General features: G+C 37.7%; 1 protein-coding gene across 9 annotated transcripts in view; it reads left to right on the top strand.

Moving 5' to 3' along the window:
• The window catches only part of PAK3 (p21 (RAC1) activated kinase 3), a 293,095-nt gene that overhangs the window by 183,460 nt on the left and 89,476 nt on the right, over window positions 1–20,159 (top strand). For all 9 annotated transcript variants that reach the window (XM_012451750.3, XM_012451746.3, XM_064361702.1 and 6 more), the window contains one exon: window positions 4,537–4,738. In XM_012451750.3, coding sequence (XP_012307173.1) covers window positions 4,564–4,738 — 175 coding nt within the window. In that variant the 5' untranslated portion in view covers window positions 4,537–4,563. The remainder of the gene's footprint in view (window positions 1–4,536; window positions 4,739–20,159) is intronic.

The following is a 20,159-nucleotide window of genomic DNA, read 5'->3' as shown; positions in this document are numbered from 1 at the left end:
CCTTAGTCAGCAGCTCAGTCCTGTGTTTGATCCTCTCCTTTGCTATGAAAAGGGCATAAAACAACCTTGGTGTACTCAGATTTGTGATAATAGCCTTGTGTGGCTGGTGGTTTTGGAGATTTACCTCTGGGTTTGTTAGATCATGACTGTACATGTACTAACCTGGGCTTTTGTTTTTAAAATGAGGGCAGTGTTAATTTTTCATTGGGAAAATATGAAAATAAATAGTTATGTCTATTTTGAAAGTAGACAATAATACAGATATATAGTTGTTTCTATTTATCTGACGGTATGTGATCTGATAAAAAATATTTATTTCAATTGCTCATGGCTTAATAGATGGTCCTGCAAGCTGTACAACTAGTATTTCTGGATTCTCATCCTTCACATACTTGGGTAGGGTGCTTGTAGTCAATGGACACAATTGGCATTTTTGGTTGTATTCAAACCAACACATAGGCCATAGTGTGAATTTTGGTCACATTAGCTAGAGTATAGTTGATTACCTATTTTTCCCCTTGACTTCTGGATCTTCACAAGTTGGTGGCTTTCTTTTTTTCACCTACCTAGCATTCTCTGAGTGTCCAATTTTGGCACTTCATTCGTTAAGATAATGCATTTTGGAGGAATAAGAGACTAATGACAATTGTTTATAATTTATAATCATTTAATTTATAGTTGCCGTGCACCTTGGTAATAGCTTTTTTTCTCTAAAATCCTTTGCAGTAAAGCTCTGTGTCAAGGCGGGTTAATGAAGGACCCTCTGTATGTGTTCATGTGTACCCCTGTATGTACATGCCTTCAAACTTGTGTGGGGAGTGGACAGAAAGGGAGAGAGAAAGACAAAGGGAAAGAGAGAGGTAATCTCTCCTAGTACTCTGAAGAAAAAAGGATATTTAGGTTCCTTGCTTATCATGAAACAAGGGGCTTATGTCTTATTGCTGATGAATTGCAAGTGTAATTACAGAGCATTGCTAAACTACATTAAGTCCTAAGGGTTGAATAAAAAAATATACCCCATACACAAAAGCAATTTGAATTGTCTCTGAAAAACCTAGTAGTCAAGTATGAAATCAATTTGTGAACAGGTACAAACTGTTGCTGGTTATCCATTAAAGTCAGCTCCACAATGCTAAGTGCCAACCTTTAAAAGTAAAATGAAAAGCCTGTGGCTATATCTAATGTGCTACTCACTTACAAGTTTCTGTCCTGTTATAGAAATGAACAACAACAGTTGAACTTTAAAGATAAAATAGTTTTTTTATTGGGTTCCTGGAGAATAATGGTGCTTTTGTACAATTCTTGAAATAGAGCCTACGGCCGCCCCAAATAAAATAGTCTCAAGATCTTGGAAATAATGACATCATAGTCAGATTGAACCAGCAATCCATTAATAGTATCCTTTATAGAAAGCTGTCTCAGGGGAACACATGGCTAAGTAGATTGGCATTGTTTATAAACACAACATAATAAAATCCCTTTTTTAATATGTTTGTGGAATAGTAGGAGATACCTCCCACTTGTGAAACAAATACTTTAACTGCAAAGATTCCTTGCAGATCCCTACCCTTTCTCCATTGGTCTTCTAAAAATGTACTTAGAGGCACATGATTTGAAGATGAGTTAAAATACCAAGAACCTCATGTACTATTCTTTCAACACCAAGTCAGAATTATCTGGAATCATTAGCAGAGGATGATTGATTGTGCCTTGTAATGGTTAGTAAAGAATCAAAGTGATATCAAGATAATTAAAACAAAAGCATATCTGAACTGTCCAGGAAAACAGATATTGATTTGGTTTTCTGAAAACAGATTATTGATTGGTTCATGCTTTATTAAGTTCCTAGTGTGGAAGTGGACATAGGTTCCTCAGTTTCACTTCCATCTTTGTAAAAGGTGTATTCCAGCTCCTCTTATGATGCTCTGATGAGTTGACTGACATTGAAACACTTCCACTTTGGTGGGCAATAGGAATGTATGCCACATAAGCTGAGTCCTTTGCAGAATGTCTGTCATACTGACCATGGCAAATGTGTTATTGAATTTTTGGTCAAGGATTTTTAGTTCAATATAGAAGAGTTTAGTTGGAGTTTTAGATCGCAAGTATTCCTTTCTTCCCAACCTACCCTATACTTGAGTCAAATAAGGTCAGGGTAGTCAGGCAGCCTGAAAAGAAGCAGGGCATCTACTTGTCTCTGGACAGATGGAGTAATTAGAAACAAAAAAGGCCACTGTGTTGTCAGCCACACCTATTTATCAAGAACAAAGGAGCATAGTATTTTAAATTCTGTAGTTGTGCTGAAACCCTGGCTGGCCCAGACTCTTACTTGTCTTATCGTGCAAGATCAGCTTCGTATATAATTTTAAAGAGGTCGTGTGGCCCATTTCCCTGACTTCTGTCATCTCAAGTTAAATATGTCATCAGAAAATATATATCATCCAGAAAATGGTGGCTCTCTCTCCCTGTGAGACACTCTTTTTGGAAGTTTGTCTTCTGGGTATTTCTATTTTAAAATATTCAGTTTCTCTGCAATAACTTTCAAATTTCATTATTTTTACCAAGCTAGATTTTGTATATCTGTATACATATTTATGTAGTAATCATTTCATATTTGCTCATAGTTTTTGAACACAGAAATGTTAAGGAGAAAACTAATGCCTTGTTTCTGGTGGCAAATTTTCTCTATGACTAAATTGAAACCATGAACCTGTCCAGTGCAGAATAATGCCACTAGTGAAGTCAGTCTCAAATTCATTTCAATTCTAGAGAAACTGTGAATTTAGAAGGACCAAAAATAAAATGCAAAAGATAATGCAGACACATTAGCACTGGTCTCATATTCTAATTAAAATATTTATGCTAGTACCAGTAGTATCTATGAATATACTTTATCCTTGACATCATAATTACTTTTTCATTGTACTTTGTTCTTTAGTTTGACCTAAATAGGAAAATGTGAGGTTTATGAAATTTTTGGTGATGGTGAAAAACCATTTATTACTTAATATTTTCACTATTGTGATTACTGAAAAAATAATTGGTCTTAATTCATTAAGATAATGCAAGGCATGACAGTTAAGCAAAACAAAGAGATCTCCTGTTTAAATCAAGATTAAGCTAATTGTTAGTTGTCAATCACCTGTGCAGACAGTGAATCTATTAATTGATAATAACCTATTCTTGAGTAATTCCAGACTGTATATGTTTGAGAGAATTTAGAACAAAATAAATTTTTTAAACTTCTCTACATAACGTGATGTAACTTAGAGTGCATTACTGAGCGTAATAAATACATTATAATCACTGAATGGCTAGAAAGGATTGATAGATAAGTTTTCAGCACAACACAAAGTTAATGATTAGACCCCTGCTTTGTTTTTGTTGTTCTTGGGTTTGTTCATAGTAAATGTTGTTGGAACAAAGTGATATGCTAAGTCATGTTTGGAGAGTTGTTATGTTCCTAAATTAGTACCAGGGAATACTTGATAAATTTACAGAGATGCAGTTTTAAAGGGATTTGATTTTCCTTGAAATCAAATTGGGGATTCATTTGGAATGTACTATTAGTACTTGACTTGTGCTGGGGTGAGGACCTTATGGAAGGACTTGAATTAGAGTAGGAAAACACCTGGAGACAAACATTTCCTTGGGGAATCCATGCTTTTCCAGTTTACTTTATCCTCCTGGGTAATAAATCCTCCTGGAATGAAAACTGAATACACTCAGACAGAGACACAAGATACTAAAGAGTAATGAAATTAAGAGCAAATGAGCTCCTAAAACCCAGACTGGATCTTACAGCTAGCTGCTTCTGTCACCTCCCTTGTTCCTTCTTCCAGGACATAAAATGTGGCAGGGCGTAAGGTTATGGTGTCTCCTCGGGAACTGGCCCTCTGACATTTGCCACCTTCATCTTCTGCCTGCTTGGGAGAATATGGAACATCATATACATTTACCCTAACAGCACATTCCAACTCTGCTGAAACTTCCAGATCTATGGGATGGTTTCTCAGTTAATTACCATAAAAGCAGGGGAGTGCATTTTGTAAATGAGGTACACACATGTAAGAAATAAATACCAAGGACATCTCGATGTTAAAGCAGCTAACAAGTCATTGTTATGGGCCATTAAAAATCAACAGCCAGACCTATGTCAATTCCAAACTCTGAGGAAGTTGATCACCTGACCCTTAACAATCATCAATATAGAATTTTAAAGTAAGATTGTAAATTGTTCATTAAAACACTGTGAGTGGGGAACAAAAAATAGAGTTTCAATGTGGGGAAAGCAAAGGGACTTATGTGTTTTTATAACATTTGAAAAGCCATTAATTACTGCCTTCACTTTCCTTTTTTGAAAATTGCATCAGGGTTTTTGGGAGGTAACTTCCTTTCCTCCAGAAAAGAAACCCCTAAAAACGATCCACAAAAAACCTCAGAAAACATGAGACCAATGTTAGAATCCCCGTATTTACCAGGTTTTTTTTAGACCTCTTCTCCCTCAACTCCTGTCTTTTCCCTCCTTTTCTTTAGGAGCTGTGAAATTGGTTGTAACAGAAAATGTCTGACGGTCTGGATAATGAAGAGAAACCCCCAGCTCCCCCACTGAGGATGAATAGTAACAACCGGGATTCTTCAGCACTCAACCACAGCTCCAAACCACTTCCCATGGCCCCTGAAGAGAAGAATAAGAAAGCCAGGCTTCGCTCTATCTTCCCAGGAGGAGGGGATAAAAGTAAAGTATCAGTGGCCGGGCATTGAAAAGGGGCTAGTTTATTCTTTCATTTTCACTTTCTTTCTTAAGTAGTTGTTTCTTGAGCATTGACTATTCAGGGCCTGCCTGACCTTTTCATCTACATCTTCAGAGGTTGCATTTTGTCAGAGAATAATGTTTGATTGATTTACTGTGGGCTGACAGAAAATACATTTACACTATATTTGTCTTTCACATAAAATTCATTCATAGTGTTAAGCCAAGGGTAATCATAGCAACAGTACTGTCTTGAATATATCAACAATGACTTTCTTTCTGATAATATAGAGTAGAATTTACAATAATCCCTCCCTAACTGTAAGTTGTTCTTTTTGGAAATTTGGGTATAGGTGGATTTACTTCTGTATAACTTTTTGGTAACTGAAGATTTTGAATTCAGTATATGGGAATCAGTCTACGTTGCCACAATATTGTCTCTCTGACTATATCGTAGGTGGGAAGACATTTCTGAGTCATTAGCTTCCATTCTCATTCTTCTACCTGTTGTCCCCTAGATAGTCAGCCCCATGTGTACTAAGTAGCATACCAATATATTATAAATTATCCTTCTGGTGTTTATAATACCATTTGGTGCTTAAATATCATATGCTAATGCTTTGAGACATGCAGGGGTATGAAATCTCTAGTAAGTAACTTCCAGGTTGCATTAATTAGCATAAAGCTGAAACATGGCTTCTACAGATATGAAGCAAGTACAAGGGCAATGACACCATAGAAAGTTGTCAGAAGGGCAAGAAGGGTGATGTCTTTAGAAGAGAAACAAGACATTTTCAATCTACTTCTTCTAGGTAAAATAAATAGCTTTGTAGGTCACTTATATAGTGTTAATCTGCAATTCATACCATAAAGAAAGCTGAAACTATTAGTAGGGCCAGTACTGCCTCTTGTACACCTACATAACTTAAAAGATGCTTTGTTCTTCATGACCCAAGGATGGAAAATATGGAAATGAAGTTAAACCTCTGGATTGAAGATAAACCAAAGAATAATGAACCACATTCCATTAAAGGGATCTGTGACCATGCAAGAGGAGTTTTCAAAGACATGTTTTTTAGACACTGAAATGAATCCAGAAAAAAAAATTTGCTGGGAGTAAGGGATGGTTTGAGGAATATAATGTGCACCATGACGTGGAGACTGGGTTTTATTTGACAGTTGTGCCAGAGAAGAAACCACTAGTTCCTGTAGCTCTCGTGTTGTATTAACCATAACTTCAGGAAGTGGTTGAAGAAGGAGATTACATGCCTGCAGAAATCTTTAGTGCTATTGAGAATGTCAGTCAAGCTTTCAAAACTTTTGAATACTTCTGAGGAGCAAGGGCCCACTGATGCTGAGGTCAGCAAAATCAGAGAGGCTGACATTTCCATTTTTTTTGCCAGTACTTCAGGTGACCTCATAGTGAAACGCTTGCTGCTCTATAGAAAACTGTGCCCAAACCCTCTCAGGGAAAATAAATGAGCCAAGTTTCCAGTGTACTGGCAAGCAAACAGAAAAACCTGGATGGATCCTCCTCTCTTTAAGGGATGGCTTGAACAGTACTTTCTTGTGGACATTCAAGACTACTTAAAAGGAAAAAAAAAATAGCTTGAATTTAAAGTCCTGCTGATGCTTGACTCTATTTGGTGCTTCAAGTACATTTGCCAATATGCATCCTAATGGTAAGGGTGTCTTTGTAACTAGCCACATGTCTCAGATTCTTCAGCCTTTTGATCAGTATGTGATCTGGCCATTCACGAAGGCTTATTCTAAAATAATATGTAACTTTGTTCAAAATCTCACGAAGTTTCCACTGTCTAAAGATCCTAGTACATGAGATTCCATTACTAATGGCATTACCAAACCTTAATGAAGGTTTGGCTGTTGATTTTTAATGGGTTTTCGGGCCGTAACTTCCGAAAGAGGCATTAGATAGCATAACAGAGCCTATCATTAATGTGACCCTAGAGAAGACTTGGATAGAGGTAGGGAAAATATCTTTCCTCAGTCCCTCCCAAAGACAAAAAAAACCTATGGATAAGGATGAACATTTGGCACAAGAGCAATCATTGGCGCAAGCTGAATCGGAACCTGTTGACACTAATTCAAGTTAATGCTGCTAGAGGACGATTCTCAGGAAGCTTTCTTGACTCCAGAGGTTATTATGACAAGTGTTGATGAAGACAATTAGGAGGCTATGGAAACAAACACAGCTATCAGAAACGGGAGCAAAATTTTTAGAACAAGATTAAAACTTCCCTAAGAAGGTAATTAAAATTGGCATCTTTACATGTGTCAAATCTTACCTGTTCAAAGCTTGAGTGATGTAGCAGAATTCTATGAAGAGGTGCTATGATGCCTTCAAACATAATCATATTGGACAGGAAGTATCTTCAATAGAACTTAAATCATGTGTCATTTAATACTGTTGCTGGACAGCTGATAAAACACTTTCTGACAAAGTTTGATTTAATTAGACTCTAAAGGTGCTAAGAGTCTTTTAAAAACACTAAATTGGGAAGAAAGAAACCTCAGAAAAGCCTAAATTATCAAGTAGTACCATATAAATACTCTTAGTGGACAGCTAATAAGCTACCTTCAGACAAAGATTGAATGATTAAATTGAACTCCATACAGAAGTGCTAAGGTGTCTTCAAAAAGGACTTGAGAAGATGAAAGCATCTTTAGAAGGGCCACTTAAATTCACTTGCTTGATAGAGATAAAGCCCAAGCAAGTTGTTATAACTTCAGGATTCAACTGCACTGACTCTGAGAGTATAGCCATCCATGATTTGAATGAATTAACAGTCCACTTGTGTTCATTGCTTCTCTGTTACCCCCATTTGCCACTACCATAATGAGTGCTAGATACATCCTCATCACCTCTGGAAATCGTCTCAGGATCTAAATGGAAACTGTATAAAGCCTATCATTTTTACTGATTTAAGCTATGTAAACTCATTATTCTTTTTATGTAATGTACTGTTGTTATTGTTTACCTGCATAAAAGAATTTATGAGGATTTTCAACAGTTTACTTGCGACCTCATTTTTGCCCGATTTTTCCCCCTTCCAATATCATGATCTCCTCAGCTGCATTCTCTTATCTTGGGGGTTGTTCAGGAACCTGACTCTCATGGGGAAGGAGGGATTACTATTTCTGTGTTCCTGTCTCTTGGTAACTGGTTAACCACAGTCAGTCGTGAACTAATGGAAAGAGCACTGGACTTGGGTTCTTGAGACCCGGGTTCATGTTCAGCTCTGCCACTGATTATTGTGACTTTGGGCCAGTCACTTGGTTTCTCAGTTTCATCACCTGTTAAGTGAGGATAGTAATATCTGGCACAAATACCACAATATTTGTGATAATTGAGTGTAATTCTAAGTACCAGATGGCTATTAAAAGTAAAATTAGGAAGTGCTAAATAACCATGATATCATTATATTCGTAGCATTTTGGACCTTATTGACAAACAACTGAGAAAACTAGATTTTTGAATTCTTTTATTCTTTTATTTTTTTATAAGTAACTTCCTCCCTAACTGGAACTTTTTATGGCAATTATAGAAAATTTAAAAAAGAAAATTAAAATTGCCTATAATTTTTTAAGCCAGAGGGAGCTAAGTTGCTTTTTTTCTTCTTAGTACCTCATTTTCTCATCATAAATCGTTCATCAATGTCAAAAACTTGGAAAATAAAGATAAGCATATAGAAAAAAATAAAAAGCACCCATAATCACAAATCCCAGAAGCAATGTTGATGTTTTGGCGGATTTATTTCCTGACATTTTCTATGACTATATATGCACATATATAATTTTCACATGGAAAGGATTATAATGCATACAGTTTTTATACAGTTGCTTTTATAATTAACATTTCTATCATGAATATTTTCCTACATTTAACAAAGTATTTGTAAATATCGTTTTCAATGATGTATAATATTTCACCATAGGACGGCATCATGGTTTAGTTAACCATTTTCTTTTGTTGGATATTTGAGGGTTTTTCCAAATTTGGCCATTATAATTTCACAATGTCAATTTTATTTCCTAACTGAAAATATTTGCTTTGGTGATATCAGAGGATTTTTTTGTTGTTTGTTTTTGAAGAAGTCATTTTAATATCTACATGTCATTGACTAAAGGGAACTTCAAGAGATAGATAGAAGGAAACAAAAGAAATAGTAGATGTAATTTTAAGATAGAGGATATATTTTGTTGGTGACTGTTCCAAAAGCTGAATTTTGGTGTTTGCACAATTTAGGAGGTACAGTTTGCCACCATTTTATTATACTTTACTGTAGAAAAGTTTTCAGGATTTAGACCAGGAAAGGGATATCCTAACCATATGGATTGCTTTTATTTTATGGACCCTGTGAAGTGTGGGACTGATCAGGTTTCTCTTTTGTTGGCTACTAGAAAGCTTGGAGCCAAATGTGTGGTCCATGCATAGCACTTGTAATGGGACTCTACGGTATGTATGCACTTTGTATTAGCTTTCTGCCAGGCTCCATTTCGTGTTCCTATCTTTATTGTTTTTGTTTTTTCCTTTCACTTTCTTATCTGCTTTGAATTTATGCTATCATGTTGTATTTTGTGTATTCTTGTAAGCCACCTGACATCCATTTTGGAACATGGTGGAGAATAAACACACAAATGAATAAATAAATATATCATAAATACGTTAATAAATAAACCATTAAGGAAAAAAACATAAGGCAAGTGAATGCAGCCAGGACTCTGAAAATTGCATAGTCCCTCCAAAAATAATCAATATTAAGGACTTGAAGCTTGGAAGAACATATTGGAAAGAAGCAAGTGAAGCTGCGAGGCTGCATTTAGAGGTGACACGTTCTGTGTGATGTCTGTGTCTACTGAAGTGTGCTTACATGTCTTGTGTCTTCTGCTGCACTTGAGCATTAGGTGTGTTTCAGAGGATATGCAATGCTGTGTAAAGGGCTGTGTCTTTAGAGGGCACAGTTCATGTGCATTTTATTTGTGGGGAATCTAGAGAGATTTGGGAGCTGGTGAACCTGGGAATGTGATGATCCTTCCTCCTGGAGGCATAAGAGGGAATTGTTGTATATAAATCAAATCAAGACAAATAGAAAGTGTTCTACAATTTACTGACTAGTTACTGGGTGCCAAGCTATGTGCCAGGCACGTTACGTGTATCAATTTAACACTTAGAGCCACTCTGTATTATGCCCTTTTTACAGATGAGGCAGTTTAAGCTCAAAACATTTAATTAGACAACCTGGAGTTACATAGCAAATGACAGAAGCCAGAGGCCTCCCAAATCTCTCTAACTCCAAACCCTATGCTTATTCTACTATATTACACTACCTTGCAATGGGACAAAGGGAATATGTGGTAAATTATGTTCCTATAATCTAAAAGCCAGCAGTGGCTTTCATTTTTCTTCAAGAAGATGGTAGTGTACTTTGAAACATATTTGAATTTCAGATGAGGGGACTTTTAAAAATTGCCACTCAAAAGGAAAGAAAGAACTTTTTCACATATTTTTGAAAGAAATGATGGTGAGAAGATATTCTTGATAATAGAGATAAACTAACATTTGCTTTGGGTGTTTTGTAGGTTAGGTTATTTTTTGGTATGTACTTTATAGGTTTACATATTTCTTTAGAAAGCTGAAGCTCTAAATAAGTGTGTTCATATATGTGAAAAAGTTCTTAAAGTACTATATAGTTTTGTTATTGTATTGAATATATATTGTTCTAATTCCTAGAGTATGTCATCTGCTATATACCCTACACAGCAATAATCCTTGCTACACAACAATTACATTAAAGAAAACTCTCAGTTATCCTTATGGTCTTGTTAATCAAATGTTTTGGTAAATGCATATTACTAACTTTCATCTAACTAATGCACAATAAAATATACTTAGTGTGATAACAGTATGCAATCTTTCTTTGGTGATGCTGAAGACCCTTTGGGATCTTGCAGTAGCTCAAAGTTATTATCACTGCACCAATAATGTATAAGAGTTTCAATTAATTCAGGGTTCTGTTATCAGAAAGCCAGGTATCAGAGAGTGCTACATCCTGAATGGTGCTTACGTTCTTGTTTCTGCAAATGTAGCCCATCTAGCTAAGCAAAGAGTGCTCGTCGGAAATCACTGTCCTGCCCTTTTGGAAACCTGAAGGACATGGCATCTTGCTTGTCCTCTAGGGTCAGTGCTATGCCCCATTAGAAGAGTCTCTCATACTACTCCTTTACTACTAGGAAGCCTGTGTTAAAATGGGAAGAAGGTGGAATAAGGACGCACCCTCCCTATCTACCAGGGTCTGTGCTTCCATTTTAAGGCCAATGAAAAGGGAAACTGGGCACAAATATGGTAGCCCCCTAAAACCACCAGATAGTCAAATCCAAGAGAAGTATGGAATGTAGGATTGGGAGATGTATACACTAAGGTAAAGAAGCAACAGGGAGAAATAAATAGAGGAAGTAATGATTGAAAGGGAGATTAGGAGGTAGAGAAGATACAGAGGATGGATGGAATAAAAGGGGAAGACAGAAGAGTGCTGTATCAAACATGAAGGCTGATGATACACTTTAAAATGAAATGTGGCAAGAAGAGGAAAATTGACAAAGTCTAAGGGATATGAAGTTGCTTTCCCCCTTAAAGCAAATGAGGCCTCCTTTTTCTCCTCAAACTTTTACCCTATATAATTATCCACATGTGATCAGAAGTGTCTAGTTAGGATATTCCCTCATCTTTGCTTTTTGTTTTCAAATGTTTCCCATCGAAATTGTTGCACATGTCAATTGAATGCAAATGAAAGTGGAACCAGTATGTGTTGCCTAGAAGGAGATGAGTAAGAGGCAACTTCCTAATGATTTCTTAGAATGATCACTGTTGCTGAATGTTTTTGAAGATGATACCACTGAAGGTGCTGGCTGTTTGCATGTGTGAGTGGGGGTGACTAGAAGGGCTCACATGTGACTCTCATTTTACCTCCCACATCCCATCATCTTCATGGAACATCTGACCTGTGAATTGGGCTTGTGGCCACTCTTGCAGAATCAGGTACCACACTGAGTTTTTATCTATACGTTAAAGCCTGCTAATTTGTGGAGGACATATACTGTTTTCCACATCAACTGAAGACCTAGCAGGAGAAAATGAGCTTAATATTTCACCAGAGGGAATGGAACTAGACATAAATTCCAGATTGGCTAACTGGATGCTATGAGTTACTAAGAGTGAAGTTTTCTAGAATTTTCATTGGATATCTCATGGCTTTAGCAAGTTCTACATGAAGCAGGAGAATGGATCTTCCACAATGGGCCTTCCCAACTATATGCTTCTGAGATTTGCTAATATAATAAAAGATATTATAATAAGAGCAGTGAATGTTTAAAATGGCCCAGTTTAATCCTCTTTTCTCAGTAGTTATACTTCCAAGGATGTCACTCATAAGATGGAAGTGCTAGGTCTACACATAGACACCCTGTTACTTAGTGTATTGTTAATAAGATGATGTATTTTGGAAGGTCATTATAGATGTATTATAATGTTCAAAACCTCTCATATCAGTCACCTTCTTCAAACTTCCTATGATGGAGGTAAGATAGAGATTATTCCCATTTTACAGAGGAAGGCAGAAATTCAGAAAGGCTAAATGACTTCCACAAAGTCGCTCCACTACTTAATAGCACAGCAAGGGAGACCTAGAATTTGGATCCCCCAACTCCTAGCCCAGTGGTAGTTGAACACTGTACTGGTTGCCATAAAATGAGAGTAACCTAACTTGTTTTGTAAACAGGGTTCAGCCAATGGAATATGCAAAAATGGGATTTTTACAGAAGCAGGTAGAACCCAGGTGGCTCAGTGGTTATGGCAGTAGTCATACCTTTGTCCTGACAAGTTATTCCTCCAAGGGCCTAATTTGCTAATAGGACGTAACTAGCTTTTGTAAAAAAGAAAAATATGGACTATTCAAATAGAACACAAGAGTCACCTATCATCTCTCCCCTTAGATTCATTCATAATCCAGTATGTAAAAGATATTTGGGTCTTTTTACCGACTTAATCAACACCTTCCTTTTCTTCTCTGTATCAATACGTATTTGCCCAAGATGCTAAGTTTAAGCCAGAAATACGTCTGTTATGTGGAATTTCTTTTTAAATGCTTTATTCACCGTGTACTGTCAGTTGCTTTAAATACTTAGCACCAACAACAAAATCTATTTTTATGCCTATCTTTCTATTGTAGTTAGTTACCATGTAGTACTTACATATATTTCCAATGCAAAAAATAAATTTGTAGGCCCACACAATGATATTCTTTATACCAAAAAATCAGGTGTAAACGAAAGAACTGATCTTTCCCTGTGTAAAGGGAAATGTACTTCTTGTAAATCCAGGAGTTAAGAAATTCCTGTGGGTCCCCTCTTGTAATATGCCCTCAAACAGGACATTTGTTTACAGAGCAGATGTCTTAGGGATTAGAACCTGCTTTGCAGAAATCAGTCCCTCTGGAACTATTGCGCTCACAAATGAGTGCCTGCCTCTATGACACCTGCAGGGCTGGTATTGTCATAGGAAGAACTATTCTGAGATACTTACCGTTATCCAAGTATAAGGAAGACATCCCTAAGGAGGGTTATGGCACGGTGTGCTCTGTGACCCACAAATCAGAGGATGGAGAAAAATGGCATTTTTTTAAAATGAAGGAACAACCACAGTACTTAATTCACTTTCCTGGTAGCTAAGTAGACACTAAGGCATTTTAATTCTTATAAGCCACAATGGCAACATTTTGTAAATGACCTGCTTGGAGCACTGACTGACAGCCTCTTAGAAACAGAGAAATCAATGAACCACCAAAAGCATCTATCATACAGCTAAAGAGTAACTGAGTGACTAAGGATCATTTGTTAGGAAAATACAGGATGTCACCCATAGGAGGTGGATGGTCCTTTAATAATACTTCTATATCCTTTCAACATGGATTTCGCAGATCAAGGCTAAGGAATATTGAGATGAAAAATAGGCATTTAAATATGACAGATCTCTAACCTAGCCATCCCCACTGTTTCTGCCAGAAGTGGTCCCTGTGTCTACAAAAGTTGTTTGGCTTTAGGAATATATAACACTGAGTGAATACAGATTACCTGGGCAGAGCGAGGGAGACAAAGGGTGGAAAGGAGAAGGACTTCTGGTGTCAAGCTAAGGATTATGGGATAAGTGTACCTCCCAGGAGGGCCTCGACCCCAGCAACTTCACTACAAGTCTCCTAATAGAATGTTTGATTAGGCTTCCTTTATCTCAAAGGACTTAATGGAAGACCACAGGATAGAGACATATGTGTATCCAGCCAATGCAGAAATCTGGGCTGCATTCTGGCCTTGAGCACACATGTAATTTATTGGCTATCTCAGTTTAAAAATTAGATATAACAGAATCTGGAACATGTTTTTAATTGTTTATATACCACTCAGAAAAGAGTTGTGCCTACTTTTTATGTGCCTAGTTCTGTGCTGAATATTGTGAGGGATACTACATATGAGACAAGGTTCCCTATCTGCAGGTAATCTTCAACATAGTTGCAGAAATCACACACACGCACACACACACACACACACCCCCTCGAGTTTGTGGGAAATTCCCAGTAAGTGATCTTAGAGGCAACGGATACAGTGGTAGGCAGGTCCTCCCAATTCCACTCCCACTATTCATTCTCCTCTTCAACCTGAATGAAACAGTAACCATCTGGAAGCCTGCTCCCACGATGGCATGTATACCTTAGCAGCACACAGCTACCTAGCCTGTCTTCTCACACCTCTTTTTTATTGTGTCATTCATCTACTCAAAAATCTTTCTCAGCACTTTTTATTACTACCTCCAATTTCATCTTTCTTCCCTTCCTGATTTCCAAGGCTCCACCCTACTTATTTATTGTGTCTTCTCATTTCCTAATCAACATGCGATATACATCCCTACTTCCAAGCTTTTACTTCTACTGTTCTTCCTACTTGAGATGACTTACCCTTGCATCTCAGTATCCAGTCTTTAAGGCCCATTTCTCAAGACATACCTCCTCCAGTAAGCCCTGACTATCCACCACAGATTTCTGTGATATTTTCTTTTTTTTTTTTTTTGAGACGGAGTTTCGCTCTTGTTACCCAGGCTGGAGTGCAATGGCACGATCTCGGCTCACCGCAACCTCCGCCTCCTGGGTTCAGGCAATTCTCCTGCCTCAGCCTCCTGTTCTGTGATATTTTCTTTTGACATGCCACACCATTCTGCCCAACTTAGCACCTAATTTTCTTTGGTGTTATCTGTTGCTGTTTCTTGTTTATTAAGGTTATTTTCCCAGTTAGATTGCAAGTTCAGAATACTGCTTAAGTTTCTAATGAATCACCCAGCATAACCTGTCACTACGTAGATCCACAATTCAATGTAGTTGCTAACTGACTCACTGACTCAAGGGAAAAGAAGCTGGGACGGTAGCAGGAAGAAGTTGTGTTTTAGAGCCAGGGTGGTAAAATGCTTGCCTCATAGAATTAGCCAGACTATGTTTATTTTTATTTAGAAAAATTATTTCTGAATTAAAAAATGCTTTATATGATATTTTGCTTTTAACTTTCTGTATAAACAAGGCTTTAAATGTTGCTTTTAAAATTATGACATATGCCATAATATTTTGCATGCTTTCCATTGCTTTCAAAAAGTTGATTATTGTTTTGTGCTTTTAGGCTAAATTTATTTAGGAAAGCTTTTCCCTATGTCTCTCTTCTGTCATCCCTTCTCTTTTCCTGCATGCTCTGTTTCCAAGAAGGTAGAAAGTGTTCTAAAAAATAAATCTGAAAATGATCATATGACATCCAGTGAGTAGTTATTCACTCAGTTCACTTTCCTGGAAGCTAAGTAGGCCCAACAAAACTTCCAGGAATTTTAGGGAAAGATGACAAATGGAGCTCCTACAACAACGAAGACTCAGGTGACAGCTTTCTAAATTGCTTTCAGAAGGCAGCCATACTACCATCCAGGGATTTCATCTTGGGGGAGGTTTTTTTGGTCTACCTTGAATCATGCCTAGCTATGTTGCCATATATGCCTTTGGCCCCAAAGTGGTACCTGGCAAGAGGTGTGCCTGAATGAATACAGCATCATCTCCACTGTTGGGAGAAAACAGCAACAGTGCCGCCAATAACAACTTCAACTACAAAAACAACTCTAAAATATACTCCTCACCCCTAGGCCTTCTTGGTAGACATTGATCATTGTCTCCTCTTCTGTATATACTGGACCTCAGTTCATATAATGAAGGTCATTCATTCATTTTTTGTTCATTTGCTTATTCACTAAACATTGAGTCAGATGATGTGTTAGATAGATGCTGGGGTACAAAGCTGAAAAATTCCCAGTCTCTGGCATTAAAGAATTGAAGGTCTAGTCAGGGACATAAGTAAGTTATTCAATGATTAGAATTTAGTGTGGTAAGTGTAATATGTTGGAGTGAGAACTGAGGAGGGGCAGTTATTCAAGACTGAAGGAAGGGGTGATTAAGGAAGGCTTCCTGGAGGAGATGATTATTGAACTGAGGTGAGCCTTAAAAGAGTCATAGAGATAGCCATTAAGGAATGAGTGACATCCCAGGTAGAAACAGCATCATTTTTAAGGCAACAGGTGTGACATGCTGTTAGTTGAGCTTCTATGAATACTACAAGTAGTTCAGAAAAGCTGGTCCTCTGAGAGTCGGGAAGGGGTAGGAGAAGAAGCTATGAATGTAAGTGGGGACCAGATCCTGGAGGGATTATCTATGCCATGCTAAGGGCTTTAGATTTGATTCTGAAGGCATGCGGGAACATTAAAGCAGAGCAATGATATCAGATTTGTGTTTCAAAATATCACTCTAGTCACAGGAGGAATCGGGAAGAGAGGGACAGAGAGCAGTCAGTCTGTTGGAATCACATAGGTGAGAAATGAGAGTGACCTGGCTTAAGGGCCAGTAATAGGAATAAGAGAGGACAATGCAGAGGGACTACTTAGGAATGAGAATTCATAGAACTAGGCAACTAATCAGATGCTGAGAGGAAGAGCTGGAGAAGGGTGAGGTAGGAAACAAGGAAGAATTGTTATTTCTTGTTGTTTTAGATGGGGAAAAACAGTTAATTAGATTAGTTAATTAGATAGTTTAATTTTGAAAATATTTAGTCTGAGGGGTCTGTGAGGCATCTAGATAGGAGTGTTCAATAGTCAGTTAACTACATGGGGTTGGGGTGCAACAGAGATGTCAGGGCTGGAGGTAAATATGGAGAATCACTAGTGTCAATGGGGATCGAAATCATGCATGTGGATGAGATGACCCAAGGGAAAAGTGTGTTGATGAGAAGGGATGAGGACCTAGGACAGCTCCTAATATTCCTCTTAACTATTTAAAGAACTGACAGAAAGAAACTCCTACAAATGAGGCTGAGAAAGAAAACTGAGAAATGCAGAAATAGACTCTAGAAAAGAGTTGTATGAAAGAAGATGGGGAAATGTTACCTTCAAGAAGTTCATGGTCACCAATGTCAATTTTGACTGAGAGGTCCACACTTGTAAGGACTGAAAAGTAGCCACTGGTCAAGGAGGAGATTAATTTGTGACTTCAGGGAGTCATTATACTGGTTTGAGGAGTGAGAGCTAAGGAAATCTAGATTGCTTTTTCAAGAAGTTTAACCTAAAGAAGGAAAAGCTGAGACTATAACAGCCAGAGAAGGATGTGAAGCAGCAGAAGCATTTTAATTTTTAAGGATAATAGTGATCTCAAGAGGGAGAGATTGAGGATACAAGAAAAAATAAAGCATAATTGGTGGAGGGGTTTACTTTAGGTAGAAGGTGGCATCTGCTTCCAGTAAGGTAGGAGAAGAGAAGGAGATGCTACTGGTGGAGATAAATTTATAAGGGTGGGACAGGAAGTGAAATCAAAGGCATTTTCAACTGAAAAAAAAGGAGTCTCTCCACTTTTCTCATTGAAGTAGAAGGAAGGTCATATGCTGAAAGTAAGGGAGGAGAGGGTAGAGCAGAAGTTAGAGTGGAGTTCTGAAATTCTGGATTATTGGGTGAGGTGATTAGAAAAGGAAGTTGGAAAGGGGTGAGGAAATTATTGTCAACCACCATTAATGACCCAACCATGATAAGCACCAACCAATCTGTGTGGCTATGTGATTTTCTTCCAGCTACCCTTGTCAGCCTTGATGTAGAAGTGGAGAGCTTTCATAGTTGGATTCTATCAGGGTAGGGTTTTATAGGACAATTATAACAAGAAGTCAAAGAGTGAAATTTTCCAGGGCAGAGGAATAAGGGCAATTTACATCATGGACCACAGAGTCTAAGCCAGAAGGGAGCAGAGAAATTGGCTAAAAATGGAAGTAACTAGAATAATATTTTGAAACATAAATATGCTGTTATTGCCCTGTTTTAATAATCCCCCATTACCTTCTAGAAATGGAGGTCTTGTTGAGATCAAAGAACAAGTAAAATAGGAGTAAGAACTTGAAACAATTAGGAGGTTAGCTGGATGGGAAACTGAGCTCAGATAATGAAATAACAATATTGAGTATTTCAGAGAAAGGGTAATTCTGGATAATAAAAAGATCTGGGGCAACTATGGTTCTCCACTCTGGCTGCACATTATTTCTGGAGTTTTAAAAAATCATTTGCCCAGGTTCTATCCCCAGAAATCCTGATATAGTAGGTTCTTGGTAGGCTCTAGACATTGGTATTTTATGGAACTCTACAGGTTATTCTGATGTACAGCCCTGCTTGAGAACTACTGGTTTAAAAGATGGCCGTGGGAATGATTGCAGAAGTGGAAGGGACGTAAAATTCATTAGAGTTGAGAGAGATCAAGGATCCATAAGGAAAGGGTATGAAGGTGTCAATTTATATCCTGTTTCACACAGTGGTGGCAGCATAAGAGTGTAGGAAGGAAACCTGGGAGCCAAAGTCCTCAATGGAGAACAATGCACTTGGCCAGGAGAACTAGGTGGTGATAATCTCAAAAGAGACCATTTTGTAAGCAAGTTTAGAAGTACTGACATAAAATCATTTGGAGTAAAAAAAAGAGAGAGCCTGCCTTCTCCATTCTCTCAGGCCTGGAGCCTTGGGATGAGAAAGGATGAGCATCCTCCACCAGTCTTACCTACAGAAATGGTATACTTGTTGGATAGCAGAGTCTAGAGTCATTTTTCTCAATCCCAGCTATGTAACAGAAATACCTGAAGAGCTTTAAAAAATAAATATGCCTAGAGCTACCCCAGACTAACTGAATCTAAATCTCTGGAGATGGGAGTGGGACTCTGGCAGCTCTCTTTTTTTTAAGTTCTCAGATGAAAATTATGTACAGTGAAGTATGAAAACCTAAGGCAAGAGGTGAAGGAAGCAGTAGAAAATGTAGAAAAAAAATGTTCCCAACAGGACAAACTCTTGGTGGTAAAAGAACTGCAGAACATCGGGGTGGGCATGCAAAAGACAGTAGATAACTAGAGGGGCTTTTCATTCTTTACAAGGTAGCAGAATAGAGAAAGAAGTCCGGATGAGAAATTCTGGAGTGATTAGCTGGCCCCAGGAATTACAACCATAACTCCCAGTAGATCTCAAGGCCAAATGCTGTTTGCAGTTTGTGGTCCAGGCAGCAATTTGTAGCCTTTTTCTGAGTTCCAATAGAATATGGGAGATACACTTAGAAAGTGATACTTTTTTGGACTTCTGCTCTCTGCAGATATCAATCCAGAGAGCTGACCAGGTTGAATCTTAAGATAAATGACCAGTGCTCACAGAATTTTACAGGGAGATACAGACATTTTAGTGTATCTTAAAAAAACACACAAAAATAAAAACTGGTTCCCATCTAGGGTCTATTTTATTGCTAAACACTTACTGAAAGCTAGATCTCAAATCTGTTGAGTTTTCTTTTACGCCACTGTGTAATAAATAAAGTATGTAACTGTTGAAAACTTTGGTTCTGGAGACAAAGTGGGGACCTAGGTTCAAATCCTGGCTCTGATATTTGACAGCTGTGTAACCCTGGGTGTATAATTTAATTCCATTAAGTCTCATTTTCCTCATCTGTAAGATAAGAATAAGACTTACCTCATAAGACTATTGTGGAGATTAAATGAGATAGCCCTAGTTACTTTGCACATAGTGAGTGTCCCATTCATGATAGCTATTAAGTGTGCAGGTTCAATCTAGTTGCTGGGGAATGTGAAAATGAATAGATTACATTCTTTATTGTCAAGTATCTCAAATTTTAGATAGAGAGGTAGATACGTAAAAAATAACAATCCTATTCTGATGGTACCAAGCTCAAAGTAGACACTGAGACATTCTATGGGAGCATAAAAGGACAGCCATTTGGCTTTGTTTGCAGAGGGGAGATAG

Source organism: Aotus nancymaae, unplaced genomic scaffold (genome assembly GCF_030222135.1).
Source record: "Aotus nancymaae isolate 86718 unplaced genomic scaffold, 86718_ANA_hifiasm-v0.15.2.pri h1tg000004l, whole genome shotgun sequence".
Lineage (NCBI taxonomy): Eukaryota > Metazoa > Chordata > Mammalia > Primates > Aotidae > Aotus > Aotus nancymaae.
Note: the sequence above shows the minus strand (reverse complement) of the source record. Positions and strands in the feature narration are given on the sequence as shown.